Here is a 27202-nt window from a genome sequence, read left to right as displayed (position 1 = left end):
GAGAAGCAGGCTCCCAAGGAGCAGGGAGCCCGATGCGGGACTCGATCCCAGGACCCTGGGATCATGACCTGAGCTGAAGGCAGACGCTTAACCATCTGAGCCACCCAGGCGCCCGAGATGAAAGCCTTTTAAAAACCACTGGTAACTGTGCATGTGAGGGGATCCCGATAATTGGTGTAGGGGCTAAGTGTCAGAGGCTGAAGGTCTCCAAAAATGGGTCCCACCTCCCCACTGCTGCCCACTTTGGTATTTGATCTACTCCCTCCCCTCCAGACCACGCGGGTAACTTTTCCAGCCTGTATACTGTGTCAGCCCCCATCTCCCGCGTATATGTCTGTCTTTGCATCTTCCATTTGCAAAAGGTTTGAGGAGATAACATGCTTTTTTTTCCCTGTGTATCCATGGGATACCTCTGGAGAAATACCCAAGAAACAGTAGTGGTTGCTTCTAGGGGTGGGAGATTTCATTGTAATTCTGGTGTCGTTTGAATGTTTTTATTATGTGCATATATTTAATATATATGTGTATATTAAAATTTTCTTTTTTTAAAGAGAAACAGGCTTTGTGCCCAACTACAATGAGACACAGGGATGGGATGATATTGTGATAATGTGATGAGAGCCCCAACTAAGACAGTGACAGATGTGGTGGAAGGGAAGGGCTAGGTTTGAGAGAAATTTCTTAGGCAAAATCCCTAGAATTTGAAGAGGGTGGATCAGGGAGGTGTGGGAGGTTGTAGCTGATCAAGAAGGAGGAATGGATGACTCTGGGATTTGCAGCCTGGGAAGCTAGCTGGACAGTGATGGATGCCATCAACCCACATCTGGAAGGCAGGGCAGAAGGAAGTATGAGGTGTCTGAGGGGCATCTGGGTTGAGCCATCAGGTGGCAGCTGGAAATCTGAGTTGGGAACCTTGGAGAGAGGTCAAGGCTGATGATCTCCATTTGGAAGTTTCAGAATATGGGGCCTTATAGTTGATGAGATGCCCAGGGAGTGCTTAGAGACAGAGAAGGGCTTCCTGGGGTGATTGTCCTCTGGGGTAGAGGAGAGAGCAACAGAAAGACCGTGGAGGGTGGTTGGAGAAATAGGGGGGACTGGAGGCCTGGAAATCCGGAGAGCAGAGCTTCGAGAAGCAGCGTGTGGTCAGGTATTCAGTGCAGCGGAAAGGTCCAAGAGCTGGCAGGAGATCACTGGGGACTGAGGGAGAGCCACGCCGTGTTGGGTTGAGGCATGAACAGGAGTAGAAGTGAAGATGGTGGGTACCACGTGCCAGCTCCATGCTAGGTACAGGAGGTGGAGTGATCCCCACCCTCAGAGACTAGACTAGCTGGGGAGGAGACAAAAACACACAAAGAGAATTTTAATAGGATTTGGTAGGCACTGTGGTAGAGAGATGCACAGGATATTATGGGAACACAGAGAAAAGTAACTTAACTCAGCCTAGGAGACTGGGGGTGGGGGTGGGGGTAGGAGGGGTGGGGTTCTAACCATGGCTTGAAGGAGGAGATGACTTGATAAGTAAGCCAGGTCTTAGAGACTAAGTAGTTAAATCAGGCAGAGGATTAGGGGTGTCCTGCTTGCAGGAAGGGCATCCCAGATAGAGGGAACAGCATGGGGATAAGAAATTACATGGTGGGGCGCCTGGGTGGCTCAGTTGGTTAAGCGACTGCCTTCGGCTCAGGTCATGATCCTGGAGTCCCTGGATCGAGTCCCGCATCGGGCTCCCTGCTCGGCAGGGGGTCTGCTTCTCCCTCTGACCCTTCCCCCTGTCATGTGCTCTCTGTCTCTCTCATTCTCTCTGTCTCAAATAAATAAATAAAATCTTTAAAAAAAAAAAAAAGAAATTACATGGTGTATGGTCAAAACCGGAAGAGTTTGGAATGGCTGGAATATGAGGTATGAGGCAGGCACTGGTGAGAGGAGATGAGGCTGGTGGGGGCGGGGACGGGGATGGAAACCTCTTCATCAAGCCAGTGCGGTGTGTGAAGAGCTTGACTTATCTCAAGGCAAGGGTTGAAAGCTTTGTTAGGGGAACATGACCACACTTGTCTTTTAGATGGGTGGTTTTAGGACCTCACAGAGGGTGGATTTGATGGAGAGGAGAATGCAGAAGGGGGCTGCTGTGTCATTGGTATGGTGGGAAACAGTGCCTGAAGGCTAGGAAAGAGGGATGGGTTTATGGGGCAGTAAGTCAGCAGGAGTGGTGACTGATTAGACATAGGGAGATGGGGGTGTGAAACTCGCTATTTCCAGCACCGGCGGCTGGATGGGTTATGGAAATGTCAACAGGGAAGGAGCATACTACCACACAGGAGTTTCAGGGGAGGGGAGGCGGGGAGGGAGGAGTCTGGCTTTGGACATACTGGGTTTTTTTTTTAAGTTCTGTTGAGCTAAAATTCACGTACTGTACAATTCACCCATTCAAAGTGCACAATTCATTGTTGGGTTTTTTAAAGTGTATTCACAGATTTGTACAACTATCCATTATTTAATTTTAGAATATTTTCTGGACACATTGATTTAAAGTCTTTTTTAAATTAGAGAGTATTTCTAGCAAACAGAGGTAGAGAGGCTCATGTAAGGAATGTCTCTGTTGAACATAGGGATTTGGGGTCTTCTCTGCTAGAGCTGTCCAGCCGGCATGAAAATAAGATTCTGAATCTTGGGGAAGTCATAGGGGCTGGCAGTGGATTTGGGAGTTGGTACCATGTGGTTCATAGTTGATAGTGAGGTAGGCTGCAGGAGCCAGGGAAAAGCCTATACTTAACAACAGAGTTTGGAATAGTTGATGTGGGAAATTCAAAATGGACCTCATGGCAGGGGTGGGGTGGGGGGTCAGGACAGGAGAGAGGTGGTGTGTGAAGTAGAAAAAATTATAAAGTTCCTGCCAAGTCCTTGACCCGACCTATCAGTGGCGGTTATTGATGTAAGAGGTTCGTTGATGAAAGCAGAGGTGTGTGTTCATGCCTGAGGAGGCTCCAGTCTGGTTGGGGAAGAAAAAACCAGTTTATAAAGGAAGAGTCCAATAAGAGACAAGTTTGGCTTTTTAGGGACAGTCCAGCAGGACCCACCTCGAGCTGATCCTTGAAAGTGTAACGTTGGTATCCTTGGTGAGGAGGAGGGGCATGCCATGGACAGAAGGGGAGAGGTGGAAGGGGACAGGACATCCGTGTTGCGTGTGTGTGGCTAAGACGGGCGGAAGGGGTGTTAGCAGACGATGAGGGCTGGATCCCACTGCGCACCCGCCCGGCTCCTCTTCAGATGCAGCCCTGTTCTCTGGTCCCTGGACTTGTTCTCAGCGTGCTTCTGTCCCTCAGGCAGCATACTCCGTTTCCCCACCTGAAACCCCCTCTGCCTCCCGCTCAGGCCTCCGCCCGCCCTGGTGCCACGGCTCAGCCGGCAGGACGGTGCCTCCTGTCTCGCACTAGAGGTGCTCTCCCCGAGGTCCTCAGGAACGCCCTGTCAGACTCAGGAGCGCGCTCCCAGTCCTTTTCTGTGGCCTCCAGGGGCAGGAGAGGGGGTGCAGCGAGACTCGCCCTGAGTAGTGCCCGCATTTGCAGGGCGGGCAGGCGAGGGGCCAGCCCCAGAGACTGGAGGAGCCGGAGTGAGGTGGAGGGTGGACGGTGCAGGAGGGAGGCCCTGAAGCCGGAGGCGGCGGCGGCAGTGGGCACCCGTGTCGAGTGAGATGCAGACAGGTCGGGTCGGCCCGAGCGGGAGAGGATCTGATGCTTTGACCCGTATGGTTATTCGTTCTCTCGAGAGCATCGTCACTGCACTGGGGAGGACAGAAGCTAGACGGAAGCGGGTTGAAAAGTAAAATGGGGGTGAGGACGAGAGGCCCAGGCTTGGACAACTGAAGTTTTTCTGTGAAGAGAAACAGGGTGGGGAGCGGGAGGTGAGTGGGGATTGGAAGCTCTTCTTTCTTTATTTTTTTAAGATGAGCTCTCCTCAAGTATGCTCATTTTGCTCATACCGCCCAGGAAAGGGGTATCAGACGGCCCAGGAGGAGGTGGGGTTCGGAGCACAGGTGAGGGGCTAGTCCTTCCCTCTGGGGGAGGCAGAGCTGCAGGTGCTGCTGCGTGGAGCTCGTTGTGGTCTTGGCATCTTGGTGGGAACAAGGTCTCTGGCTTCTCTTCTGAGCAGAGTAGGAACTGGGACTTGAGCTAGCGGGGTCCCAGACCCAGGGCTGAGGGCAGCGGAATCACTGGGAAGGATAACCAGTTGGCGTGACGGCATAGTGGGCGCGCCTGCTGCCGGCATTGGTCACGGCGCCGTGTAAAGTCAACCCCCCGTGTCTGGCTGTGGGCCTTGGCCCAGTTGTACTCGGCTCGGGTGTGGGCCGGTAGAGGGCAGGTGGTTCCACCTAGAATTCCTGCTTTCGTTAGCAGGAGAGAGAACAACTGTCTTCCGTGCTAATCCATCCCTTCCTGCGATCTTTCTGCTGAGCTCAGGGGGTGGTCTTTCCTCCTCTTTTCTCACACGGCAGATCAGTTCCTAGACTTCAGACTTCATGCTGATCATTTCTCAAGTTTGTACACTTCTCATCTCTGCACTCGAGATCCATTATTTCATGCGGTTCTAGCTAAATGCAGCTAGACTTTTTTTTTTTTTTAAAGATTTTTATTTATTTATTTGACAGAGCGAGAGAGCACAAGCAGGGGGGAGCCGGAGAAGGAGAGGGGGAAGCAGACTCCCCGCTGAGCAGGGAGCCCGATACGGGACTCGATCCCAGGACCCTGGGACCATGACCTGAGCCGAAGGCAGATGCTTAACCATCTGAGCCACCCAGGCGCCCTAGACTTTTTTTTTTTTTTAAAGATTTTATTTATTTATTTGTGAGAGAGAATGAGAGACAGAGAGCACGAGAGGGAGGAGGGTCAGAGGGAGAAGCAGACTCCCCGCCGAGCAGGGAGCCCGACGCGGGACTCGATCCCGGGACTCCAGGATCATGACCTGAGCCGAAGGCAGTCGCTTAACCAACTGAGCCACCCAGGCGCCCACCCTAGACTTTTTTTTTAAGGGACATGTTCTCCTCTAGACGGAAATGTATTGCTGTGGTGGCGCAAATAGTGTCGCACGTGTGGGAAAACAGGTCTGCGTCCCAAGCAGAAAAATCGATACGTTGGACTGCATAAAAATCTAACAATGTGTTTCAGAGGACAGAATTCAGTAATAAAAAAGACGAATAAATCAAAAATGGGCAAAGGGCAGTTCTTCAAAGAAGACACACAGATGGCTAATAAACATGTGAAAACATGTTCAGCATCCTTAGCCATTGGGGAAATGCCACTCAAAACCGCTGGTTAACATCTGACAACCCACCAGGATGGCTGGCGTCAGAAAGACAATCCCACGCATTGGTGCAGATGTAGAGCTGTCCGAACCCTCGTGCATTGCTGATGGGAATGTAAAATGGTGCAGCCACTTTGGAACCAGTCTGGCAGCTCCTTATAAGGTTAAGCACGGAGTGCCCATACGGCCCAGCAGTTCCACTCCTAGGTACAGACCTGGAAAATGAAAACATGTCCATGGAAAAACTTGTCCACGAGTGTTCATAATAGCATTCTTCTTCTTTCTTCCTTCTCTTTCCTCCTTCTTTTAAAGTAATCTCTACACCCAGTGTGGGGCTCGAACCTACAACCCTGAGATCAAGAGTCGCATGCTCTACCAGCTGAGCCAGCCAGGCGCTCCTCATAACTGAGCATTATTCTCAGTAGCCAAAAAGTGAACACAACCCAAATATCCATTGGTTGATGGGTTAATATACAAAATGTGGTATATGCAAACAAAGGAATATTATTCCACAATAAGAAGAAAAGAAGTACAGAATGGGCAAATCTATAGAGACAGAAACTAGATTAGTGTTTGCCTAAGACTGGGGGGGTAAGGGTGGGGAGGTACATCTATCTAAAATTAACAAGACTTTGGACTTGGATTCTGGGTATTTCATCTAAATGGACTCACAGTATGTAGTCTGTTGTGTGTGGCTTTTACTTAGCATCAGGTTTTCAGGGTTCATCTGTGTTAATGAAGCAAGGATGAGTACTTCACTCCTTTCACTGTTGAGTAATACGTTCCTTTGTGTGACTAAAACCGCTCCTGTCCATTCGTGTTTCTCCACACCCTCCTCGATACTTGTTATTACATCTCTTTTTGATTAGAGCCATCCTGGTGAGTGTGAAATGATACCTCCTGGTAGTTTTGATTTGTATTTCCTGGTTGGCTAATGAGATTGAGCATCTCTCCATGGGCTTCTTGGCCATTGTATATCTTCTTTGGAGAACTGTCTATTCAGATCATTTTTGTATATGGTCTGAGGTCAGAGTCCAAATTCATTCTTTTTCATGTGGATATCTAGTTGTCCCAGCACCATTTGTCAGAAAGATGATTCTTTTCCACCCTGGTTGGAAATTAATTGACTGTGGGTATGAGGGTTTATTTCTGGTCTCTCGATTTTGTTTCATGGATCTTTAGATCTATCCTTAAGCCAGTACCTCACTGTCTTAATTACTATAGCTTTGGGTAGTGCGTTTTGTAATTGGGAAAACTTACTTATTTTTTAGATTGTTTTGTCTATTCTGGATCCCTTGAATTACCATATGAATTTTAGGATGAGCTTGTTAATTTCTGCAAAGAAGTCAGGTGGGATTGCATTGAAAATGATGAGGGATAGGGGTGACTGAGTGGCTCCGTCGGTTGGGCATCTGCCTTTGGCTCGGGTTGTGGTCTCCAGGTCCTGGGATCAAGCCCCGTGTCAGACTTCCTGCTTAGCAGGGAGTCTGCTTCTCCCTCTGCCTCTGCCCCTCCCCTTGCAACTGTGCATGTGCGTGCTCTCTCTCTCTCTCTCTCTCTCTCTCAAATAAATAAATAAAATCCTAAAAAATAAAGAAAATGATGAGGGATAGAAGTAGGAAAATGTTTACCCTTAGCTGGAAAGGCTGACCTAAAGCCTGCATAGTTTTGATAGGGATCAAATATGTGCTAGTTGCTACATTCTTTAAGTGTCTCATGACTGCCTGCACATCTCACCAATAGTTAATATTGAACTGAATGTTAAACACCAGGGGAATCTTGCAAAAGTAGTTTTAGAAATTCAAAGAAATTTGAAGAAACTTTTGTAATCTTATATTCCCTGCATGCCTCCTTCCCTTTGCTGAGTATATGACCACCAGCCTCACATAGCCAAAGCGCAGTTCTTTCTGCCCATGGGTCTTGTCCCCGTGCTACTTAAATAAACTTACTAAGTTGCACTGTCAGTGGCTCAAGAATTCTTTCCTGACCCTTGGCACTCACCAGCCCCCACATAAGTTTTGGTGACCTATACAGGGACAGGGCCAAAAAGAATTCAGGAGATTCAGTGCGGCTGGGTAAGTCTTCTTTACCCCCAGTCTTTGTTTCTTACCCTGTTCTTTTTCGGAGATCTCCTAAATAGTATGACCCTTTGGAATGTGCCTTGTCTGAGTGCTCAGGGGAAGAACCTCTTTCCTGTGGCTACATTCCAGGGAGGGACAAACTCTTGCCACCCGGCTGGCCACTAGTACGTTGGCCATAATGGTGTTGGGCTCAGGCTCTCCCTGTTTTACCCGTTCTTTCAATACTCGTGTTCTTCTCAGGCGCAGGATGGCCATGCGTGTCATCAGGACAGCCACCGATCTTAACTCCCGTGTAAGGTATCCTCCTAAATAACCTGGTGTGATCCCTCCATGAGCATAAAATCCAAGATACATCTGACCGTGTGCTTCCTGCAAGGGACCGGTGGGAGCTCTTACGCGGTTGGGGCACTCACCTGACAGGGACCACTTAATCTGAGAGCAGGACCGAAAATGCCAAACAGCCCATGGGTAAGGACGAGTGAGAGACATGAAGAAACAAAAGTATGGAAATCCTATCGAATCCGGGCAACTTTCTCATGAGCTTTATCCATGATCCAGTCCTTTTTTTTAATTTTTATTAACATATAATGTGTTATTTGTTTCAGGGGTACAGTTCTGTGATTCATCAGTCTTTTTTTTTTTTTTTAAGATTTTATTTATTTATTTGAGAGAGAGAGAAAGCACATGAGAGGGGGAAGGGTCAGAGGGAGAAGCAGACTCCCTGCCGAGCAGAGAGCCCGATGCGGGACTCGATCTCTGGACTCCAGGATCATGACCCGAGCCGAAGGCAGTCGCTTAACCAACTGAGCCACCCAGGCGCCCAATGTGATTCATCAGTCTTAACGCAATTCACAGCGCTCACCGTAGCACATACCCTCCCCAGTGTCCATCACCCAGCCACCCCATCCCTCCCACCCCGCTCCACTCCAGCAACCCTCAGTTTGTTTCCTGAGATTAAGAGTTGCTTATGGTTTGTTTCCCTCTCTGGTTTCTTCTTGTTTCATTTTCCCCCTCCCCTCCCCGTTCCCCTATGATCCTGTTTTATTTATCAAATTCCTCATTAGCCAAGATCCAGTCCCAAGGGAGTGGTCCCATCCGGCGCCTCCCCAAGAGGTCCTGTTCCGTGTGTGCCGCGCCTGCTTTCCTGTCGACAGATTGCTGCCAAGATCCTGTCCACACCTCCCTCTTTTTCCCAAGTTACTTACTGCCTCTTCGTTTGCTTCTTCTTTTTTTTTTTTAAAGATTTTATTTATTTATTTGACAGAGACACAGCGAGAGAGGGAACACAAGCAGGGGGAGTGGGAGAGGGAGAAGCAGGCTTCCCACAGAGCGGGGAGCCTGATGCGGGGCTCGATCCCAGGACCCTGGGATCATGACCTGAGCCCAAGGCAGACGCTTAACGACTGAGCCACCCAGGCGCCTCTCTTTGTTTGCTTCTTATTTTGTGCATCAGATCTGAAATGTGTCTTGAGAGGACTGGATGAATGTTGCCTGACTCTTGTACTTGGGGGCTTCTCCCTCATTCGTTCCCACGTTGATAGCTATGATAACTGCCAGTTGTCTGTGGTTAGTCTACCTTGGGGCGGTGACTTTAAGGAATATTCCAAGCAGCTGCTGAAACTCCTTTTGTTTCGAAGAGGTTCCCCGAATTCTCTGGCCCGACATGGACTGTTTTCACCTTTTGTGGGTGGAAAGAAAATGTGTGTTTGTTCTTCTGTCTCAGCTGATGAGCTCTAGAACCCGGAGTCCTCTTTTTTCTCTTTGGGCTTTTATCCAGCTCCAGCCTTGTTGGCAGCATCCCTTCCCTCTCCTCGTGTTTCCGCACCACCCTAGGCGAGGCTTACATAACCAGCTCTGGTGAGACCTCCGTGCCTCCTGCCCTCGCTGTTTCGCCACTTCCTTATGAGGTTCCAACTGAAGCACCTCCTGAATCAGCATGAAGAGGTCCAAGAGTTCCCTTGGGCTTAACCCACTCCCTTCAGATTTCCCCATAGGTGCCCCGAGTAAAATTGACAGTGGGGAACAAATTGACTGACTGTTAGTGCCCACAGGTGCAGTATATTCTGTAGTAAAGCTAATTTAGGTTTGTTAGTTTCATTAAAATGGACGTGTCTTTAGAGTTATCAGCATTAAATGTAAAACTTTACTGAGGTTTACTAAAGGTCAGATAAGCTCGTGTTATCTTTGCTGCAGTTTGTCAGCAAAACATGATTTAAAATGATGGTTAATTTTACCCATCTCATAAAGCTTTCCTGGGTAATTGTTAAGAACGAGTAGGTTGAATAAAAAGGTTTCTAGGTAGGGGCGCCTGGGGGGCTCAGTCAGTTCAGTGTCCAACTGTTGATCTCAGCCCAGGTCTTGATCTCACAGTTGTGAGTTCCAGCCTCACACTGGGCTCCACACTGGACGTGGAGCCTACTTAAAAAAAAAGTTTATAGGTAAAACTTTTAAATGGCTTTCAAAATCTTTAGTAACCTGAACCTTTAAAGTGTTGCTAAGTTAAACAATAAATTGGATTGAATTCATTGGCAATCCAAGTCTTGTCCCTAACAAAACAAAATATTAAAGCATTGTTTACTCAACACGGGTTTGTGCTTCTGGCTTCTTATTGCAGAGAAACTGACAGAGTTGCTTTCCTTATTTCCATCAGGCTTAATTACATTTAACAGAATTTTAACTTAGAAACCTTAGTCTGAAAATTAAGTAGTAACCAATTGTGAACTGTCTGCTACACCAGAATTTCTTTTTTTTAAGATTTTATTTGTTTGTCAGAGAGAGCGAGAGTACAAGTAGGGGGAGCGGCAGGCTGAGGGAGAAGCAGGCTCCCCACTGAGCAAGGAGGCTGATGTGGGACTCGATCCCAGGAGGCTGATGTGGGACTCGATTCCAGGACCCTGGGATCTTGACCTGAGCTGAAGGCGGACACTTAACCGACTGAGCCACCCAGGCATCCCTACACCAGAATTCTTTAGCTTGGCAATTTATGAGTACAGTTCATAATTTCTAAAAACATATGTTTCCCCATAGCACAGTCTTTCAGTAAAGCAAAAGGCATGTTTACCAACAGACTCGACTCTGTATTTAGGAAAGTAGGAAATGTGTAAGGAAGGTATAAGAAATGAGAATACATTTTTTTCTTTTTAAAGATTTTATTTATTTATTTGAGAGAGAGAATGAGAGACAGAGAGCACGAGAGGGAAGAGGGTCAGAGGGAGAAGCAGACCCCCCGCTGAGCAGGGAGCCCGATGTGGGACTCGACCCCGGGACTCCAGGATCATGACCTGAGCCGAAGGCATTCGCTTAACCAACTGAGCCACCCAGGCGCCCAAGAATACATTTTGTTGAGGGGAAAAAGAAAGTTATTTTTGTCCCAAAATGAGGTTGGTTATTTATTTTTAAAGATTTTATTTATTCATTTGAGAGAGAGCGAGCACGAGCAGGGGGAGGGGCAGAGGGAGAAGCAGGCTCCCCACTGACCAGGGAGCCCAGTGTGGGGCTTGATCGCAGGACCCTGGGGTCATGACCTGAGCCGAAGGGCAGACGCTTAGCTTACTGAGCCACCCAGGTGTCCCAAGATTGGTTATTTAGAGAGAAAAGGCTTAGGACGAAATCTGAATGAAAAAGTTGTAGAAGGTGTGTGAAGGCAAATCTTTGAAAAGAACTTTGTATGTGGTCAGGACTAAGATTGAAATAAATGAATTTTTTAAAAAGATTTTATTAATTTGAGGGAGAGGGAGAAACAGACTCCCCGTGGGGCTCAATCCCAGGACCCTGAGATCATGACCTGAGCCAAAGTCAGACACTTAACTGACTGGGCCACCCAAGTGCCCCAAAATAAATGGATTTTAAAAGTACACTGGCATAAGATTGATATTCTGCTTTTCTCTCCGTTAAGACCATTTTCGGGGTGCCTGGGTGGCTCAGTCGGTTAAGTGTCTGCCTTCAGCTCAGGTCACAATCCCAGGGTCCTAGGATCGAGCCCCGCATTGGGCTCCCTGCTCAGCGGGGAGCCTGCTTCTCCCTCTTCTGCTCCCCCTGCTTGTGCTCTCTCTCTCAAATAAATAAAAAATCTTAAAAAAAAAAAAAAGACCACTTTCTTAGATTGTTGGTCTGCTCATGATAAGAAATTGTAAACAAAGGTTTGTTATTCTTTATGTGCCCAAAAAACCAAAGCTTCTGTGTTTTTGTCTTTATCAGGTCTTTGTACTTAAGAAAGTTAAAAGTTCTGGGCGCCTGGGTGGCTCAGATGGTTAAGCGTCTGCCTTCGGCTCAGGTCATGATCCCAGGGTCCTGGGATCGAGTCCCGCATCGGGCTCCCTGCTCAGCGGGGGGTCTGCTTCTCCCTCTGCCTCTCTCTCCCTCTGCCTCTCTCTCTCTCTGTCTCTCATGAATAAATAAATAAAATCTTAAAAAAAAAAAAAAAACAGTTCTTAAAAAAAAAAGAAAGTTAAAAGTTCTCAAGAAAAAAAACCAAAACAAAACAGTTCTCAATATGAAAGGAGCTAAGTTTTGCTAACAACTGTGTAACCATCTATAGACTCTTATTGCTAGCTTGGTTAATTAAATCCCGAGTTTCATAGTGATCTATGATCCTGTTGAGGCCTGTACTTTGAAACTTCCCAAGATTCAAATTCTAAAAAAAAGTCCTTTTGATAAATTAGGCTGGTTTATGTGGTATGTTAAGTTACTTGGGAAGCACGGTCAAAAACTTGATAAACCTTGGGTTCTGTTGTTTGGATAAATGCTGTTATAACTGTTGTAGAAATTATGTGAAATTCCTAAAGTTTTACTGTGTTCTGGTATGAGGTCATCACTGGACACCCTGAGCTTCAACACACAGCAGCCCCTAACAGGGTTCCCTTCTGTTCACCTCCACGCCAGGCACTCCGGACACAATGGCCCTGGTGTCTGCTGATTCCCGCATCGCGGAACTTCTCACGGAGCTCCATCAGCTGATTAAACAAACCCAGGTAAGAAGCTGCAGCCCTTGGCTCCTGGAGGGCGGCACGCGAGCCGCGGGCTGCGGGGCGTTCACAGACTTTGGACATGCAGGGACCCAGGTGACCGATGAACCGGCAGCCGAGGAGAATGTGGGGCGTGACAGCCGGATTTTCTGTTGGCAGGCAGGACATCGTAATCCTCTCTGTTCCATGACGGCTACAATGAGCTAGGATTCACATACCGTACAGCTCACCCATTTGAAGTATGCGATTCCAGTGGTTTTTAGTATATTCACAGAGTCGTGCCACCATCCCCACGATCAGTTTCAGAACATTTTCATCATCTGACAAAAATGCCCTGTACCCGTCATGGTCCCTCCCCTTTTCCCTCCACCCCCTTATCCCAGCTGAACGAAGATAACCTTCGCAGGCCGGATAAGCCAAGAGGTTCTCTCCCGGGAGCTGGTCAGGGGCCTCGTTTGGAAGGCGCAGGGTCTGAAAACACAGGCCTGCTGAGTTCATCTTTTACTGCACAGCCGCCCCCAGCCCGGCCCTTGGCCTCCACTCCCTTGCAGCAAAATGGTAGCGGGGCCTCGGTAGCCAGTCGGGACAGCAGCCGCCTGCCCGAGACAGCAGCGGCGTGAGTACGAGTGTGGGTGAGACTGCAGCAGCCGCCAGGCCAAGGAAAGACTGCAAGGGGCACTCAGTCGGTCCCGCAGAGCCGGGACCTACGCTTTCCTAATTTATACTAGTCTGATTACCCGCTTCCGCCCTTCATGCAGTACTGTTCATGCCTTATAATAAATTTGTGTAAAACTGTTCAGCATAGAAATTAGCTGATGGTGAGCTAAATCAAGTTCTTCCTTGGGCCAGTCGTTTCCCGTCGGCATTCCCGTCTGAGGAGAATCTGGCCCCAGTTCCCCCCATGTTTGCTCATCAATACCAGTATCAGCGGATGACTTCTTGACGGGGGGCAGCTGAATCTTACTAGCGTTGCCGGTGTGTTACACCATGTTCAACTGCGGTCATGGTGGAGTTCAGTTTCATTACAGAACAAGTTAGTGAGAATTACAGAGCTATTTGTTATGCCCTCCCAACAGAATTGGCGTGCCCACTTACCAGATATTGTATGGATGACATTTTTACTTTACAGTATTTTTACTTCATGATATTTGCTTTATTCCACTTGGCCACGATTCAGTTATTTCTGGGTTCTGAGTCAGCTGGGGACAAAGCCAGTCGCCCTGTCCCAGCTCACAGGCTTGTGCTGAGACTGCTTTTCATTGTGTGTTCCATAGCAGGGCCCACCTCCTACCTAGGGGGAGCCCCAAATGGTACCCAAAATAACAGTCTTATCTCTGCCAACTGTAGCTCAGGATGTCTTATTTTGATCTGTTCTTGGGCCAGGGCAGTCATAGTGCATTAATATAAATTACAAGTGGAGCCCAGTGTGGGGCTTGAACTCACGATCCTGAGATCAAGACCTGAGCTGAGATCAAGAGTTGGACGCTTAACCGACTGAGCCACCCAGGCACCCCCACCCAGGTTACACAAAGACCCATCTCTTGGAGCCATACACCATGCAGTCCTGTGGCCCAGAAGGGAGCAGTCCTGGAAATGCCTTCCCAAACGATGTCCTTTGTAGTGGGATGTAACCTGAAAAGTAAGGGTCAGAAGATACTGGCATATACGTATTGCTAGCGCCTCTGGCCTGGGATGCCGGGGGCCACGGCAGGATAAAGGGCCGCCCTCATGCCCTGTTGACCTTATCCCTGCAGGAAGAGCGTTCGCGGAGTGAACACAACTTAGTGAACATCCAGAAGACCCATGAGCGGATGCAGACAGAGAACAAGAGTAAGTCACTGGGCTCAGAAGAGAAAGGGGAGGAGAAAGGGGGGTGGGCTGAGACCGGGAGCGTGGCTATCACTAGTTTCAGACAGGACTTTTGCATGTGTCTACATAATCCAAAACGAACTGCTCCTTAGTCAGTTTTCCCTTCGGCTGAGTGACCTAAGGTGACCCGGGAAACAGATGACAGACCACCTAGCACTAAGGAACCTTAAAATCCCCCAACTCTAGAGACTGGGAAGTCAGTGTTAAGGCTGCATCCAGGGGAGCCCTGTTGAGTGCACAAGCACCCCAGTTACCTAGTGTTTTCTAGAGAGAGAGCTTCCCTCCCAGCATCCCCTGCACATGCCCCAAAGCCCTCCTGCTCAGCCTCCTGGGTTGGTGCTTTCCAACTCTGAGCAGCTTTGAGAACTGTTTTCTGTTTTCCTGTGTGCTAAGAAATAGTTTCTGCGTGTGTCATGCTATGGCAAAGGCTAGAAAGTCCTCTGCCAAATGCGTGATGGCATGTGAACCATAGGAAAACGTGAACTCGTTAAACCCGGGGCATCGGCCTCAGGGCACTTCGAGCCAGCAGAGCTCACGTGTCAGTCCGTGGCCTCTGCACGCCTCTCGGGTGCACAGAAGCAGCTCCACAGGACTGCCAGCCACCCCCCTGCCCACCCTCTTCCTCTGCTCACTTTGCAGTCTCTCCCTATTACCGGACAAAGCTGCGCGGGCTCTATACGACCGCCAAGGCTGATGCGGAGGCTGAGTGCAAGTGAGTCCCGTCCCCTCTCCTTTGTCACCCACCCGTGTGCTGGGCTGCCGGAGCCTGCAGACCCCAGCCCCCGCCGCCTTTCCTGCCACCAGTAAGCAGATTCCCGCTCCCCAGGCTGTCCCTTGGGGCCCCCGCTTTCCCTAGAACCCACTTTTGGGCCTCCCCTTCCCACTAGCCCTGCTGTTTCCTAGATGGCAGCAAGGTGGGGGCCGGACCCCGGCACAGCCTTTTACTATCAGGTGACCTGGAGCAGTCGCTCCCGCTGAGACCCACTTACCCCATCATTACAACAGGGATCATAACTGTCTACAGAACTGTCAACATAACACGAGATAATGTATATGAAGTGCCTAAGACCAGTGATTTTCACACTCTTTTGACTATAACCCATAGTAGGAAATACATTCTCTGATGTGGCTTCATCATGATATTAAGACCTCTTCGTCATCTCTGTACTACTACCACTAAGGACTCCTGTGCGGCCCTACTGAGCCGGGTGCTATTCCAAGTACGTTACGTACTTATCTCATGTAATGCTCAGAGCGACCGCAAGGTGGACGTTACCCCCATTTTACAGGTGAGGACACTAAGATACAAGGGGTTCCATAATCTGCTAAAAGTCACAAAACTAGTAAGTCGGGGAGCCCTGTTGTAGATCCAAAGTCCATATTCTTTAACACCATAATAGAATGGTGTAATGATCACCTTTCCACGGCACACACATATATCACAGAACTGGAACAAGAAGTACGGTTTGTACCGTTACCGTATATATAGTCGGGGATTTGTTTGTTTGTTTGTTTTTAAACGTTTTTTTATTTATTTGACAGAGAGAAAGACAGCCAGAGAGGGAACACAAGCAGGGGGAGTGGGAGAGGGAGAAGCAGGCTTCCCGAGGAGCAGGGAGCCCGACGCGGGGCTCGATCCCAGGACCCTGGGATCATGACCTGAGCTGAAGGCAGACGCTTAACGACTGAGCCACCCAGGCGCCCATGTTTGTTTGTTTTTAAGTGATCCATACACCCGACGTGGGGCTCGAACTCCCAACTGGAGATCAAGAGTTGCATGCTCTTACCACTGAGCCAGCCGGGCATCCTGTGTTCTGTTTTATTAAATGCTGGTTGTTACCCCAGAAGTTAATCTCACAAGCCACTAATGAGTCGCGGCCTGCTATTTAAATACTGCCTTGCACGTGTGATGGTCAGCACCCTAAGCGTTACCAGTGGCTCCAGGATCTTCCTCTCCTCCCATCTGGCCCTTCACAGACCCTGTCTTGTGCTCAAAGACCCTGCCTTGTACTCACGGTCCCAGATTTTCTTTGCCTGCCATTGTCTTTGTTCTGCAAATCTTTGCTGGCACTTACCCCGTGCCTGGTGCTGGGCAGTCCCCATACAGAGACACGAGGATAGCGAGGACCCAGCCTACGAGGGCAAACAGTCTGGAAAGGAGAGGCACCCTAAGAAAACAGTGACCAGGACAGTATAGTTGGTGGGCCAGCAGAGGTGGGCTCACTGTGCCTGGGGGCCTGGGACAGCCACAGGGAGGAGGAGAGACTTGAAGTAGGGGTCAGTAGGCGGACGTGGCAGAGGCCGTGGAGGAGTGTATGGTGGACATGCACACTGGGGGAATGAGAACCGGTCCTTTGTGGCTGGGGAAGGGCAAGGCAGGACTTGGAGGGCTTCCAGTAACTGGACTTTATCCTGGAGGCCATAGGGAGCCAGCGAAGATGTAAAGCAGGAGAAAAACCCCTGGCTGCTGGGGTAGGGCAGACGGGGTAAGATTCAAGGCCATTTAGGAGACCAGGCAGGTGGTGATGGAATTGAGCCAAGACAGTGGCAGTGGGGATGGAGAAGCAAGGGTGGGTTCAAGGGCAGGTTCTGAAAGAAAATTGGGGGCCATTTGGGAGAGGGGAAGCTGAAGATTTCACGCTTTGCAGCTTAGATGGAGGAACCTGACGGGGCTTCCCATGGTGGGCTGGGGCCGGCTTAGGCGGGGGGAGACACAATGCCTTCTGATTGCTGGTGTTGTCTACCGGCTTCCTGGCCCACCCTTCCTGCCCCCTCTTCCCCTGAGGTGCACATTTGTCATCTGGCAATTGTTGGGCCCTTTCGTGCTCATCTGCGCTGGAGTATGGCTTGCATAAGCTTGAGTGACAAACACATTTGAGAGTAAAAGGCAAAATGGTCCTTCCCAGCTTAATTGCTGGCAAAGTGACTGCTTCTGAAACCAGTTTGGTGTGGGCTCTTCTCTGGCATTGACCTATCTGGAGTTAAACATTTATAAGCTCTTTTCAGAATTGCAGGGTCCGACGTTTTGCAATTCTGCTGCCATTTCATTTTTCGACTCTGAAAAGTTTATCCATTCATCACTAGATACTGAGTCCCTGTCGGCACCAGGCGCCATGCTGGGTACGGGAGCGTGTGAGAGTGTGAAGGGCCAGCCCCGAGCATGGGGAGGCTCCTGGTCAGGGCGGGGAACACATGTCTCTGTGTGCTCCTGAGGCACTCTCCTGCACCCATGCGTGTCTAAGGAGATTAACTAAAATCCTCAGGAAACTGAAGAGGCACCTAGAGCCAGCCTCAGGAACTAGCCCGAGGCCCGTGACACATTGCTGTTGTCTCTTCCATGTGCGCCAGGGGCTGCCCCCCAGCTGGTTTTCATCCTCCTGCTTTGCAGAAAATGGAAAAGAACCCCTGCTCTTTAATTTAACAGTTGTTCTCTTTTTTTTAAAAAGGCCTTGAGTTGGCACACTGGCAGGAGGGATCAAAGGGGAACAAGATCAAAGATCCAACTTGCCATAAACAGGTAGCCATTCCCAGGTGGGAACAAATCATTTTCTAACCTTAGTGCAAAAGGCATTTCTCAACAGCGGAAGAGATGGTGTCCTCAGTGAGACTTTGGCCACAGATAGTGGATAACTCCATCATCCAGACTCCCAGCTAGGGAAGATAGTTTTATGACCGGCCCAGCTGGTGCAGGCAGAGGTTCCAAGGGCCCGAACGACTCAAGGGCTGGAACGTCAGGTGCCCAGAGGAGAGAATGAAGGCCACGGTTCCGGGCCCTGGACAGCAGGTGGTTAGCTGGGACGCTTGCCTGGTAGTGTTCCAGCTTGCTGACCAGAGGTGCCGCTCTAGTCTTGACCTGTCCTGTCAGAAGGTGGTCTTTTCCAGTTTCTGCAGGGTTGTTCCCTTATGTAATTATTAAGTCTCTTATAGGAGATATTGAGATTATGTAAATATCCCATGTCCCCAGACTCGGCTTTGGCATCTGTTTATGATTCTTGCCTAAAACAATTGGGATTTTTTTTTTTTTTTTTTTAAGCTCCCCAGGGGAAGGGTACCTGGGTGGCTCCAGCGGCTGAGTGTCCCAACTCTTGATCTCAGCTCAGATCTTAATCTCAGGGTCGTGAGTTTAAGCCCCACATTGGGCTCCATGCTGGGTGTGGAGTCTACTTAAAAAATAAAATCAGCTCCCCAGGGGATTCTGATGTGCAGCTAGGGTTAAGATCCACTCCGTTACTATCTCACCGAGTATGGCTTAGGACATGCTGCATAAAACTGTTCTTCAGACAGGTGCAGCAGCGATGGTCAGACTCCAAGTTCCGTTTGGCTTCCTGGCTTTTACTCTGCTGCTGTCCTGGGGCCTGACCACCCCACGTCCCCAGGCTTGTGAGCCTGCGGCGCCTCTGACTGAGCCCTCCCTGCATCCTGTGCCCTCCACGCTGAGCTGTGGTGCGGCAGGCATCCTGCTCCGGATTGCCTGGCTCCCTCTGCCAGGGCTACCCCCCCCACCCTGGCCTCCGGCCTCTGCCCGATGAGCTTCACAGGAGCCTGGGACGCCCCCCTGGCCCACCTGCGAGGCTGTCATCTCCCTCCTGCCGAATGAAGGCCTTGAGAACCTCGGGGGAATTACTAAAGGTTGACTAGAGGAAGAGCCATGGGAGAGGAGGAAAATCAGTGACCCCAGATGGAGTCTGGGCTGCTTATTCCTATTGAAATATTCTTTGGGGGAGAGTCCTCAAGATCTAGGATAAAGAAGCCTTTCTCCAGTGAGGATTGTGTTCCCTTCTGCTGGATTGCTTGGGCCCCAACCACCTTGGAACCCTGTAAACTGACTCCAGAGGTTTCCTGGGGCTGCAGCCTTTCAGAGACCAATCCCTTCCACCCCCAGCCCCACTCCGAGCCCAGAGAACTCCCCACAGTCCTCTGGAGTGTCTCCTTTGACTTGTCCCAGCTTGGACAGACCCCGAGCTTTCACTTCTATCCTCCAAATCTCCAGACTGTTAGAGGCGGCCAGCACTGCTGCAGGGTTTCTTGAGGCTCTGTCAAATGCAGCCGGCTCTGCTATGGTTACCGCTCTGGGATCCTCTAGGATTCTTGGGCGTGCTACCTCTCACTGCCTTGTCAGTTCTTTTATGCTTTTTAAAATGTAAAAACAGGGGCGCCTGGGTGGCTCAGTGGTTAAGCGTCTGCCTTCAGCTCAGGTCATGATCCCAGGATCCTGGGATCGAGTCCCGCATCTGGCTCCCTGCTCCGCGGGAAGCCTGCTTCTCCCTCTTCCACTCCCCCTGCTGTGTTCCCTCTCTCGCTGTGTCTCTCTGTCAATAAATACATAAAATCTTTAAAAAAATAAAATGTAAACACAGGAGCACCTGGCGGGCTCAGTCAGTAGAGCATGCAAAGCTTGATCTTGGGGTTGTGGGTTCGAGTCCCACATTGGGTGTAGAGATTACTTAAAAATAAAATCATAAATAAATATTCTAGATAGATAGATTAGATTAGATAGATTAGATAGAAAGAAAGAAAAAGAAAAAAAACAGGGCTTCTAGTTTTCGGCAGTAGGGCTGGTCTGAGTTACCCAGCCTGCTGTAAGCAGAAAAGGAACTCTGTGCTTTGTGCTTCATCCAGACCTCTTCTCCCTTCTCCCCACCCTCAGCATACTCCGGAAAGCTCTAGATAAGATAGCGGAAATCAAGTCCCTGTTGGAAGAAAGGCGGATTGGTGAGTTGGAGACCAGCTTGGTGCTTCTTGACCAGGTCGAGTGAGGCTTCCTGAGACCAGCATTCGTGGCTCCCTGCAGGGGTGGGGGGCCTGTCGCCACAGCCCGGTGTGCTCGTTCCATGGACTTCTGACGGGGGCGCGCATCTGGACAGCCTGGGTCTGGGAGGGAATGGAGGTCCTGGCCAGCGCTCAGAGGCAGGGGCTCCCAGTGTCCCTGTGCAGACCTGGAAGATTTCACCCCGCCCCCTCATGCTTCTCTCCCCCTTGTGCCTGGGGCAGTTGCCTCCTTCCCGCTACCCCCCACCCCCACCTCTTGCTGTGGGAAGCACCGGCTGCTTTGGGAGAGCCATCCTCCAGGTGGAGTTTACACAGGGTGTTGGCTTCCGAATCCCTGCAGACTGCCGTGGCTCTCCCATCTCTTCGCCCTTCAGTGAGCCCTCAGTGGGCAGACAGCTTGCCCATCAGACATGTCCCACTGCCAGTTGGGTTTGCGCGATGTTAACTGGGTGTGTTGAGCCATGCCTGAGGAGGTCAGGAGTCTGTCCGCATTTGACAGGTTTTAGGTTTTTTGGTTGAATGACAGCATATACTCCTAGTAGAAAAGTACCCATAAGCCTACAGACAGCTCTCTGAAACTTTGGCTAACCCAACAAACGGATGTGACCAGCACCTCGGTGCCCTCTGTGAGAGCAGCCCGGGACTCTCGCCGCGGGCATCTGGTGGGAGGGCAGGGGTCACACTGGGCCCTTGGTGGTCACTCAGGAGGGGGGCTCCAGGCCAAGCTCCACTGACGGTGCACCAGTGCCCTGTCCCTGGTGCCTCAGGGGCGCGCTTCCTTCCCACAGCGGCCAAGATTGCGGGCCTGTACAATGACTCGGAACCCCCTCGGAAGACCATGCGCAGGGGCGTGCTGATGACCCTGCTGCAGCAGTCCGCCATGACCCTGCCCCTGTGGATCGGGAAGCCTGGTGACAAGTGAGGGCAGGCCCGGGGAGGGGGGAGCTGACAAGAGGGAAGGGCTGGGGCTAACACCTTATTCCAACCCTCAGGCCCCCACCCCTCTGTGGAGCCATTCCAGCCTCTGGGGACTACGTGGCCAAACCTGGGGACAAGGTGGCCGCCCGGGTAAAGGCTGTGGACGGGGATGAGCAGTGGATCCTGGCCGAGGTGGTCAGTTACAGCCATGCCACCAACAAGTGAGTGGACACCCAGCCCTCGGTCCGCTGTCCCGTTACACCTGCGCCGGCTGCCCCTCGCCCCCGTCTGTAGGCTGGGAGAAGAGCCTCCCAGGGCGCCTGTGGAGGCGGGGACGGTGTGTGACTCAGGCTCCCTGGGCTGCTTCCCCTCCCCACACCCCCCCCCGCGCCTCCTTGTCGCTCTGATTTTGGACCGTGCACCTCCCTGCATCCACCATTTTCTCTTTGTTCTCCAGGTATGAGGTAGATGACATTGATGAAGAAGGCAAAGAGTGAGTGTGCTGGTCAGGGAGGGACCATGGAAGCAGCTGGAAAGGAGCCCCCTACCTGGCATGGGTTGACCCGAGCCCCCCTTTCAGGAGACATACCCTGAGCCGGCGGCGCATCATCCCACTGCCCCAGTGGAAAGCCAACCCGGAGACGGATCCTGAAGCCTTATTTCAGAAGGAGCAGCTCGTGCTGGCCCTGTATCCCCAGACCACGTGCTTCTACCGTGCCCTGATCCACACGCCCCCACAACGGGTAAGGCAGCCCCCATGGGAGAGACAGACCATGACGCCAGCACTGGGCTGAGCGGATGGGTCATGGGGTCACCTTCCCCTCCTATCCTCATCTTCTAGCCTCTCTGAGCTAGGAGAGTCCTACGTGTTGCCCCCCCTCTCCTGCTTACACTCTGCCCTGTAGGTGCCCTCCAGCCACGTCCCCTTGGGCAGTGCCAGCCAACCCCCTCTCCAACCTTCAGAGTTCTAGCCAGCCCCACATGGAATGGGACCGATGTCCCCTCTGGTCTCACCTCACTTTTGCACGGAGATGGGCAGCACCACACCCAGGGCCTGTCCTCCAACCTTGACTGTCGCACCACTGCCCTTTCTTCGTGTGAGGCCGTGCTCCCTCATGCTGGTGACCCATTACCTGATGGCAGCTTCGAGGCTGTTCTCCCCTCTTCCTCCAGGAGCCCTGCCTGCTGCTCTCTGCGTTTTTCTTGATCCCCTTAACACAGGGTCCCCAAAAGGCACCAGATCCTCCATGTAGAATCCCCCCACATAGACAGCAAGTCTCCCTCCTCCCTGCTCTTTGTGCCCTGGCCCTTCGTTGCTGAGAAAAGGGCTCTGCCGTAGCAGGGACTAGGTTCAGAGTGAAGATGGGGACAGGAGAGGCTGGGAGCCTGTGGACCAGAGATTTCCCACCAGTCTGGGCTGGGGGCCTTGCCTGGGGGGGTCTCTGACCAGCCCCTCCTGTCTTCCCCCATCCCAGCCCCAGGATGACTATTCAGTCCTGTTTGAAGACACCTCCTATGCAGATGGTTACTCCCCTCCCCTCAATGTGGCCCAGAGGTACGTGGTGGCTTGTAAGGAGCCCAAGAAAAAGTGAAGTGGGCTGGCAGACTCACGGTCTCCTGCCACCCTCATAGGGGAATGCAACAAAAGGTTTTGTGTTAAATAAATATTGTTCCCCTTTGCCCGCGTCTCCTTGGTTTTGTTTTTCCAGGCCCTTCTCCCCTTCCCCATAACAGGGCAAGTTCGGGAATTGGAGGCCGCAGGGTCGAGATGGCTTCATTTGGTCCCAGTGGGCATTTCCTTTTAGCTCAGGTTTGCTCTTTGCCTGCATTAAAGGCTCTCGGTGTAATACACATGGAATTTTATTTTTGAGGCTGGGGGCAGGTCACTGCAGTGGGGTCTTCGGCGTGCCTCCCAGGGAGCACCACTCACAGCTGGGTGAGGAAGCGGAGGCCGTAGCCCTCCATCTTCTTGGCATAGTCGGCGTCAAAGCGCTCGTTCTGGGCCACAGTGAAGGTGGTCTTCCAGTCCCCCGAGATGCCTGTGGACAGAGGGGAGGACGACTGCAGGCCCCAGCCACAGAGCAGGCCCGGGGTGGCTCAGGCCAGCTCTCGCCTCCGCGTCCACGCTTGCCTCCCCAGATGCCTGTCCTGCACGGGCACTCACCTTTCCTCATGAAGGCTGAAATGCTGTGGTCCATGACGTGAAGGGGTATGGTGCTGTAGTTAGTCTTAGAGTTGTTCTTCATCTCATTGAAAGACGTGTGCTGGACGATGAGATCCACGGTCTCCTCTGGCAGGGAACGCCCCACAAACTTCAGGATCTTCTGAATCTCCCTTTTGGGATTCTGGAGCAGCAGAGGGGCTCTTCAGTGGAGGTTGGGATTGCTCACTGAGCAAACAAAAGGGAGGGCCCCCCTAACTCCTCAGGGTCTGGCCACTTCCGCCTAGAGACCTCTCAGCCCCACCTCCTTGACTTGGGTCCTCTTTCCCTGGGGCACATTAGTTGCCCCTGCCCTGTGACCCTGAAATAAGCTCTTGTTTGGGTCCTGATGGGTGAGCGCAGGGACGGTCCTCTTTCGTAACTGTGGCGGCAGGGAGAGCAACAGAGAATGCTGGCGGATGGCTCTGTGTCACTGGGGTCTGAGATCAGAGCTATATGGCCTTGCTGCCCGGGTGACGCTGCAGCTCCAAGTCCTGGGCAGGAAGGCGGGCTGGGGGACCCGGGGGACTGGTGTGGGGCTGCCAGAGGGCAGGCGGCCAAGAGGGCCTTGGCAGGTCCCTGGCAGGTTCCTGCTTCTCCACGGATGACCCTGGAGGGAAGCAGCAGCAGGCGGCCTCACCTCTTTCATGTCCTCGTAGAAGAGATAGAGAATGGGGTAGGTGTGACTCAGCTCCCACCACTCCCGCACGTGCTGATACCAGGACCCATAGGACACTGGGGAGAGGGGCAGAGACATGGACACACGGCTGGTATTAGTTTGGGCTGGCTGCCGCTCAGCTCCGCCCCGCTCCTTCCTCCAGATTTGGGTCCCACCTTCCCCGGCCATGAACTTCTCCAGGAAGTTGTCCCAGGTGTCAGGGTCTGGGTGCACCTTGGCCATGCGGTAGAAGTGGTAATAGGAGACAGCCACATCCTTTGCGTTGCGGGCCATGTAGACCACCTGGAGGGACAGATGACCCCCCCACACACCCAAGCATCATCACCACACAGTGAGCCAGGTGGTTCCACCCTTCACAGCATCCCTGCAAGGGAAGTTAGCTCTTGGTCTGGCCAAGGGAGTAATAAGCTTAGAGGCTGACTTGCTTGTGGTCCCTGGAACCATACTTATGCTAATCTAATCCCCCTCAGTGCTGCCATACCCAGATTGGGAACAAGCTGTGCCAGATTCTCACCAGCCCCCTCCTCCACGGGCCTGGGGAGGCCTGCAGAGAAGACTGCCTTTCTCAGCTCTCCCCAGAGGAGTCTCCTTTTCACTGACCCCCACAACAGGATGAAGCAGACCGCCTCCTCCCCTAAGATGAGACCTTCCCAGCAGATAGGGCCAAAGCTGGGATGGCCCCAGCAGCCTCGTTCCCTGGCTTCCTCTACCATTCACCTTGACCTTCTGATCCAGCAAGGTCTGGGGGAGCAGAGCCAAGGGCAGGTGTGTCTTGATGAGTCGTGGAGCTGGTGTATCTTTCAGAACCTCCAAACCTATGCCATGGGGTAGGGAAAGTCTGCTGAGCTGGAGCCCAGTCCTGCCCCCTCCCTCTGCTCCACTGGTCCCCAGAGCCCCCCTACACACCTGTGGGAACCCCTGGAACCTTGAACTCAAGGAAGGGTACCCGGATGAAGATGGGGGCCCTTTGACACTTCTGTACATCACCGCCTTGGTAGATCATGTCCAGGATCTCACTCACCCAGGTGGTGCCTGGAGAGCAGGGAAAGGGTCAGTGAGCAGGGCTGAGGGCAGCCCCTTGCTGGTCCAACATAGGGGACTGTGGCCCAGGAGAGGGGTGGATGGCCCTCATCACCTACCAGATTTGGGGTAGGTACTGATAAGCAGGTCATCAGGCTGGGCTTGGAAGTCCTGCAGTGACCCCAGTGCCTCTGCAAAGTACTTGACGAGAGGGATCCCCTTCACATACTTCAGGGGCGGGCGCGAGGTGTCCTGGATGAGCTCCATGCTGCGGCGTCAAGGGCTGGAGTGCGGCCAACTTGCCTTAACAACATCACAACATGCCATCTGTTGAAATCTTGCTTTAAGATGAGGGACTGCGGCTGACTTGCCCCTGCTCACAAAGCTAGTGGGTGGTGGGAGCTGGGCTTCAAACCCAGACGGAACGCTCAGGCGGTGGGTCAGGGCGCCGGCTGCACCTTTGCTTTACCTGCAGGGCTTATTAAAATCCCCGAGCCTGAGGCCACACCCCAAACCAATTAAATCACTCTCTGGGGCCCAATCCCGGTTTTCTTGGAAGCTCCGGGAGACTCCAGTGTGCCCGTGAGCACTACTACCCTGGTGCCTGCCAGTTCTCCTCCTCCCACTACTTCTGCGGCAGCCCCCGGCCTACTGCACCGACCTGCTCTCCCTGCCATCCCTTTGAGCAACCTGGGCCCCTCATGCATGGCAACATTTCAAAGGCCCGCGGGGCCTGTGATCCCATTTGCCAAACTGCACTGTCTTCGCTCAGGGATAAACACAGCCAGCTGAAAAACTTGAGCTTGTCTGGGGGGCCAGAGTCTGGTATGCGGATGAGCAAAAGCGGTGGGTCAATGGAAGAGGGAAGGGGGTTTCAGCCGGGGTTGTGATTGGCTGATTGAAATGGACCATCCAGAGGGAAAGGGCAAGGATGCCACTGCGGCAGCAGGAGAGAGAGAGAGGGGCTAGCCCTGCCCAGCCCAGCCCACCCCACCCGGGCACTCACCAGACCTCTCTGGATCTTGGTCTTGTGACTACTTCGTGCTGTGGCTTACTGGGTGCCGTGTGGTGAGTGCAGAACTGCTCTGGAGCTGAAGGGTTGTTAAACCCAAAGTGGGAGGGATCTGGAGCCAGCCTCCAGGAAGGAAAGGGTGGAGTTTAGAGTGGGAGGACCCGCCTATGGCTCCCCTCCTTAGCACCCCAGCAGGAGCCAAGCTTAGACTGGCCTGAAAACCCAAGACGTGAGTTTGGTGTGTAGAAAATAAAGGGAAGACTGAAACTAGACAAAAGAGCCCAGTAAGTTTTCACTTTTATTTTGGGGGTGGTTTTTGGAGCTGTAATCTTTGCTCCTGACCTGCCCTCTGAACTCTGCCCCTGCGCGGCAGGCCAACTGACAGCTTGTTCTTTTTTTTAATTTTATTTATTTACTTGACACAGAGAGAACAAGCAGGGGGAGCAGCAGAGGGAGAGGGAGAAGCAGGCTCTCTGCTGAGCAGGGAGCCCGACGCGGGGCTCCATCCCAGGACCCCGGGGTTATGACCAGAGCCAAAGGCAGATGCTTAACTGACTGAGCCCCCCCCAGGCGCCCCTGACAGCTTGTTCTGATGGAGCCAGCCAGTTTAGAGGGGGCAGAGTGGAGAGGAAAGGTGGCACTCTTGTGAGCAGGGCCACTCACCTGCCTGCGGCTCCAGGCCAGTCTTGAAGATGCCAGAGGTTCACGCTGAGAGCGGCCCCCACTGGTGTTCTAGCAGCGCAGGCATTCCAGAACTGCTAGTCTGACCTCTGACAAGGCCAGTACAGAGCAATGCGGGGGAGGGGGGGCTGGTTGATTGGGGTTGGGGCGGAGCAGAGGCGGTGCAGGCTTTCTGAGGCAGCAGGGAGACAAAACGGCAAGAACGCAGAGTCTCATAACCCTGGCAGTGAGTCCAGCTCCTGAGGATTTCATGGAGACTCATTCATGATTGGTGACAGAACCATGGCCCCCACAAGGTGCTTTTCTTTCACTGGGTTTAAAGGGGCTCCCAAACAGAGACAAGAAGGGGCTTAGAGAGCCACAGAGCCCCATAGGGTAGCATATCCCCTCACCCATCCCACTTTTGGCCTCTGTCCTTACTGTTTGGATTAAAGTCCAAAGTCAAGCTGGGCACTAGATTTGGATGGGCTCTGAGTCAAGGGTGTGAGTCTCCCAAGCACTCAAAGAATTGTGTGACGTAGACACTGGGGAGGGTATGTGCTCTGGTAAGCGCTGTGAATTGTGCAAGACTGTTGAATCTCAGATCTGTACCTCTGAAACAAATAATGCAATATATGTTAAGAAAAAAAAAAGAAGAAGAAGGTAGCGGGAGGGGAAGAATGAAGCGGGGGAAATCGGAGGGGTGGACGAACCATGAGAGACGATGGACTCTGAAAA

The 27202-nt window shown here is 51.9% G+C and overlaps 2 protein-coding genes across 8 annotated transcripts in view; one reads left to right on the top strand and one right to left on the bottom strand.

Moving 5' to 3' along the window:
• The window catches only part of SGF29 (SAGA complex associated factor 29), a 32148-nt gene extending 9575 nt beyond the window's left edge, over positions 1–22573 (top strand). For 2 of the 4 annotated variants that reach the window (XM_081819773.1, XM_081819771.1), the window contains exons 2-10: positions 12255–12343; positions 14092–14167; positions 14846–14918; positions 19854–19918; positions 20764–20893; positions 20968–21114; positions 21351–21386; positions 21474–21636; positions 22369–22573. In XM_081819773.1, the coding sequence (XP_081675899.1) occupies positions 12269–12343; positions 14092–14167; positions 14846–14918; positions 19854–19918; positions 20764–20893; positions 20968–21114; positions 21351–21386; positions 21474–21636; positions 22369–22485 (882 nt within the window). In that variant the 5' untranslated portion in view covers positions 12255–12268 and the 3' untranslated portion in view covers positions 22486–22573. Of the gene's footprint in view, positions 1–12254; positions 12344–13858; positions 13977–14091; positions 14168–14845; positions 14919–19853; positions 19919–20763; positions 20894–20967; positions 21115–21350; positions 21387–21473; positions 21637–22368 lie in introns of those variants that run through there. The other 2 variants (XM_081819774.1, XM_081819772.1) reach the window with 2 other exon arrangements.
• Positions 22574–22737: 164 nt separating this feature from the next.
• LOC102733278 (sulfotransferase 1A1) lies at positions 22738–27019 on the bottom strand. Of its 4 annotated transcripts, none has more exons than XM_006733937.3 (9): positions 26468–27019; positions 25799–25927; positions 24912–25119; positions 24679–24804; positions 24490–24587; positions 23928–24054; positions 23734–23828; positions 23058–23238; positions 22738–22932 (listed from the first exon to the last, which is right to left on the bottom strand). In XM_006733937.3, exons 3-9 carry the CDS (start codon positions 25057–25059, stop codon positions 22820–22822), a joined length of 888 nt encoding a protein of 295 aa, XP_006734000.1. In that variant the 5' UTR covers positions 25060–25119; positions 25799–25927; positions 26468–27019; the 3' UTR covers positions 22738–22819. The 4 variants fall into 4 exon arrangements, with proteins under 4 accessions (XP_006734000.1, XP_081675901.1, XP_006734001.1 ...); XM_081819775.1 differs by having other exon boundaries at positions 24912–25090; positions 25795–25927; positions 26468–27018; XM_006733938.3 differs by having other exon boundaries at positions 24912–25095; positions 26468–27018.
• Positions 27020–27202: the final 183 nt, after the last annotated feature.

The sequence above is a fragment of the Leptonychotes weddellii genome, chromosome 5 (genome assembly GCF_054177405.1).
Source record: "Leptonychotes weddellii isolate Sample4059 chromosome 5, ASM5417740v2, whole genome shotgun sequence".
Lineage (NCBI taxonomy): Eukaryota > Metazoa > Chordata > Mammalia > Carnivora > Phocidae > Leptonychotes > Leptonychotes weddellii.
The sequence above is the reverse complement of the archived record's forward strand: the minus strand, read 5'-3'. Positions and strand labels throughout refer to the sequence as shown.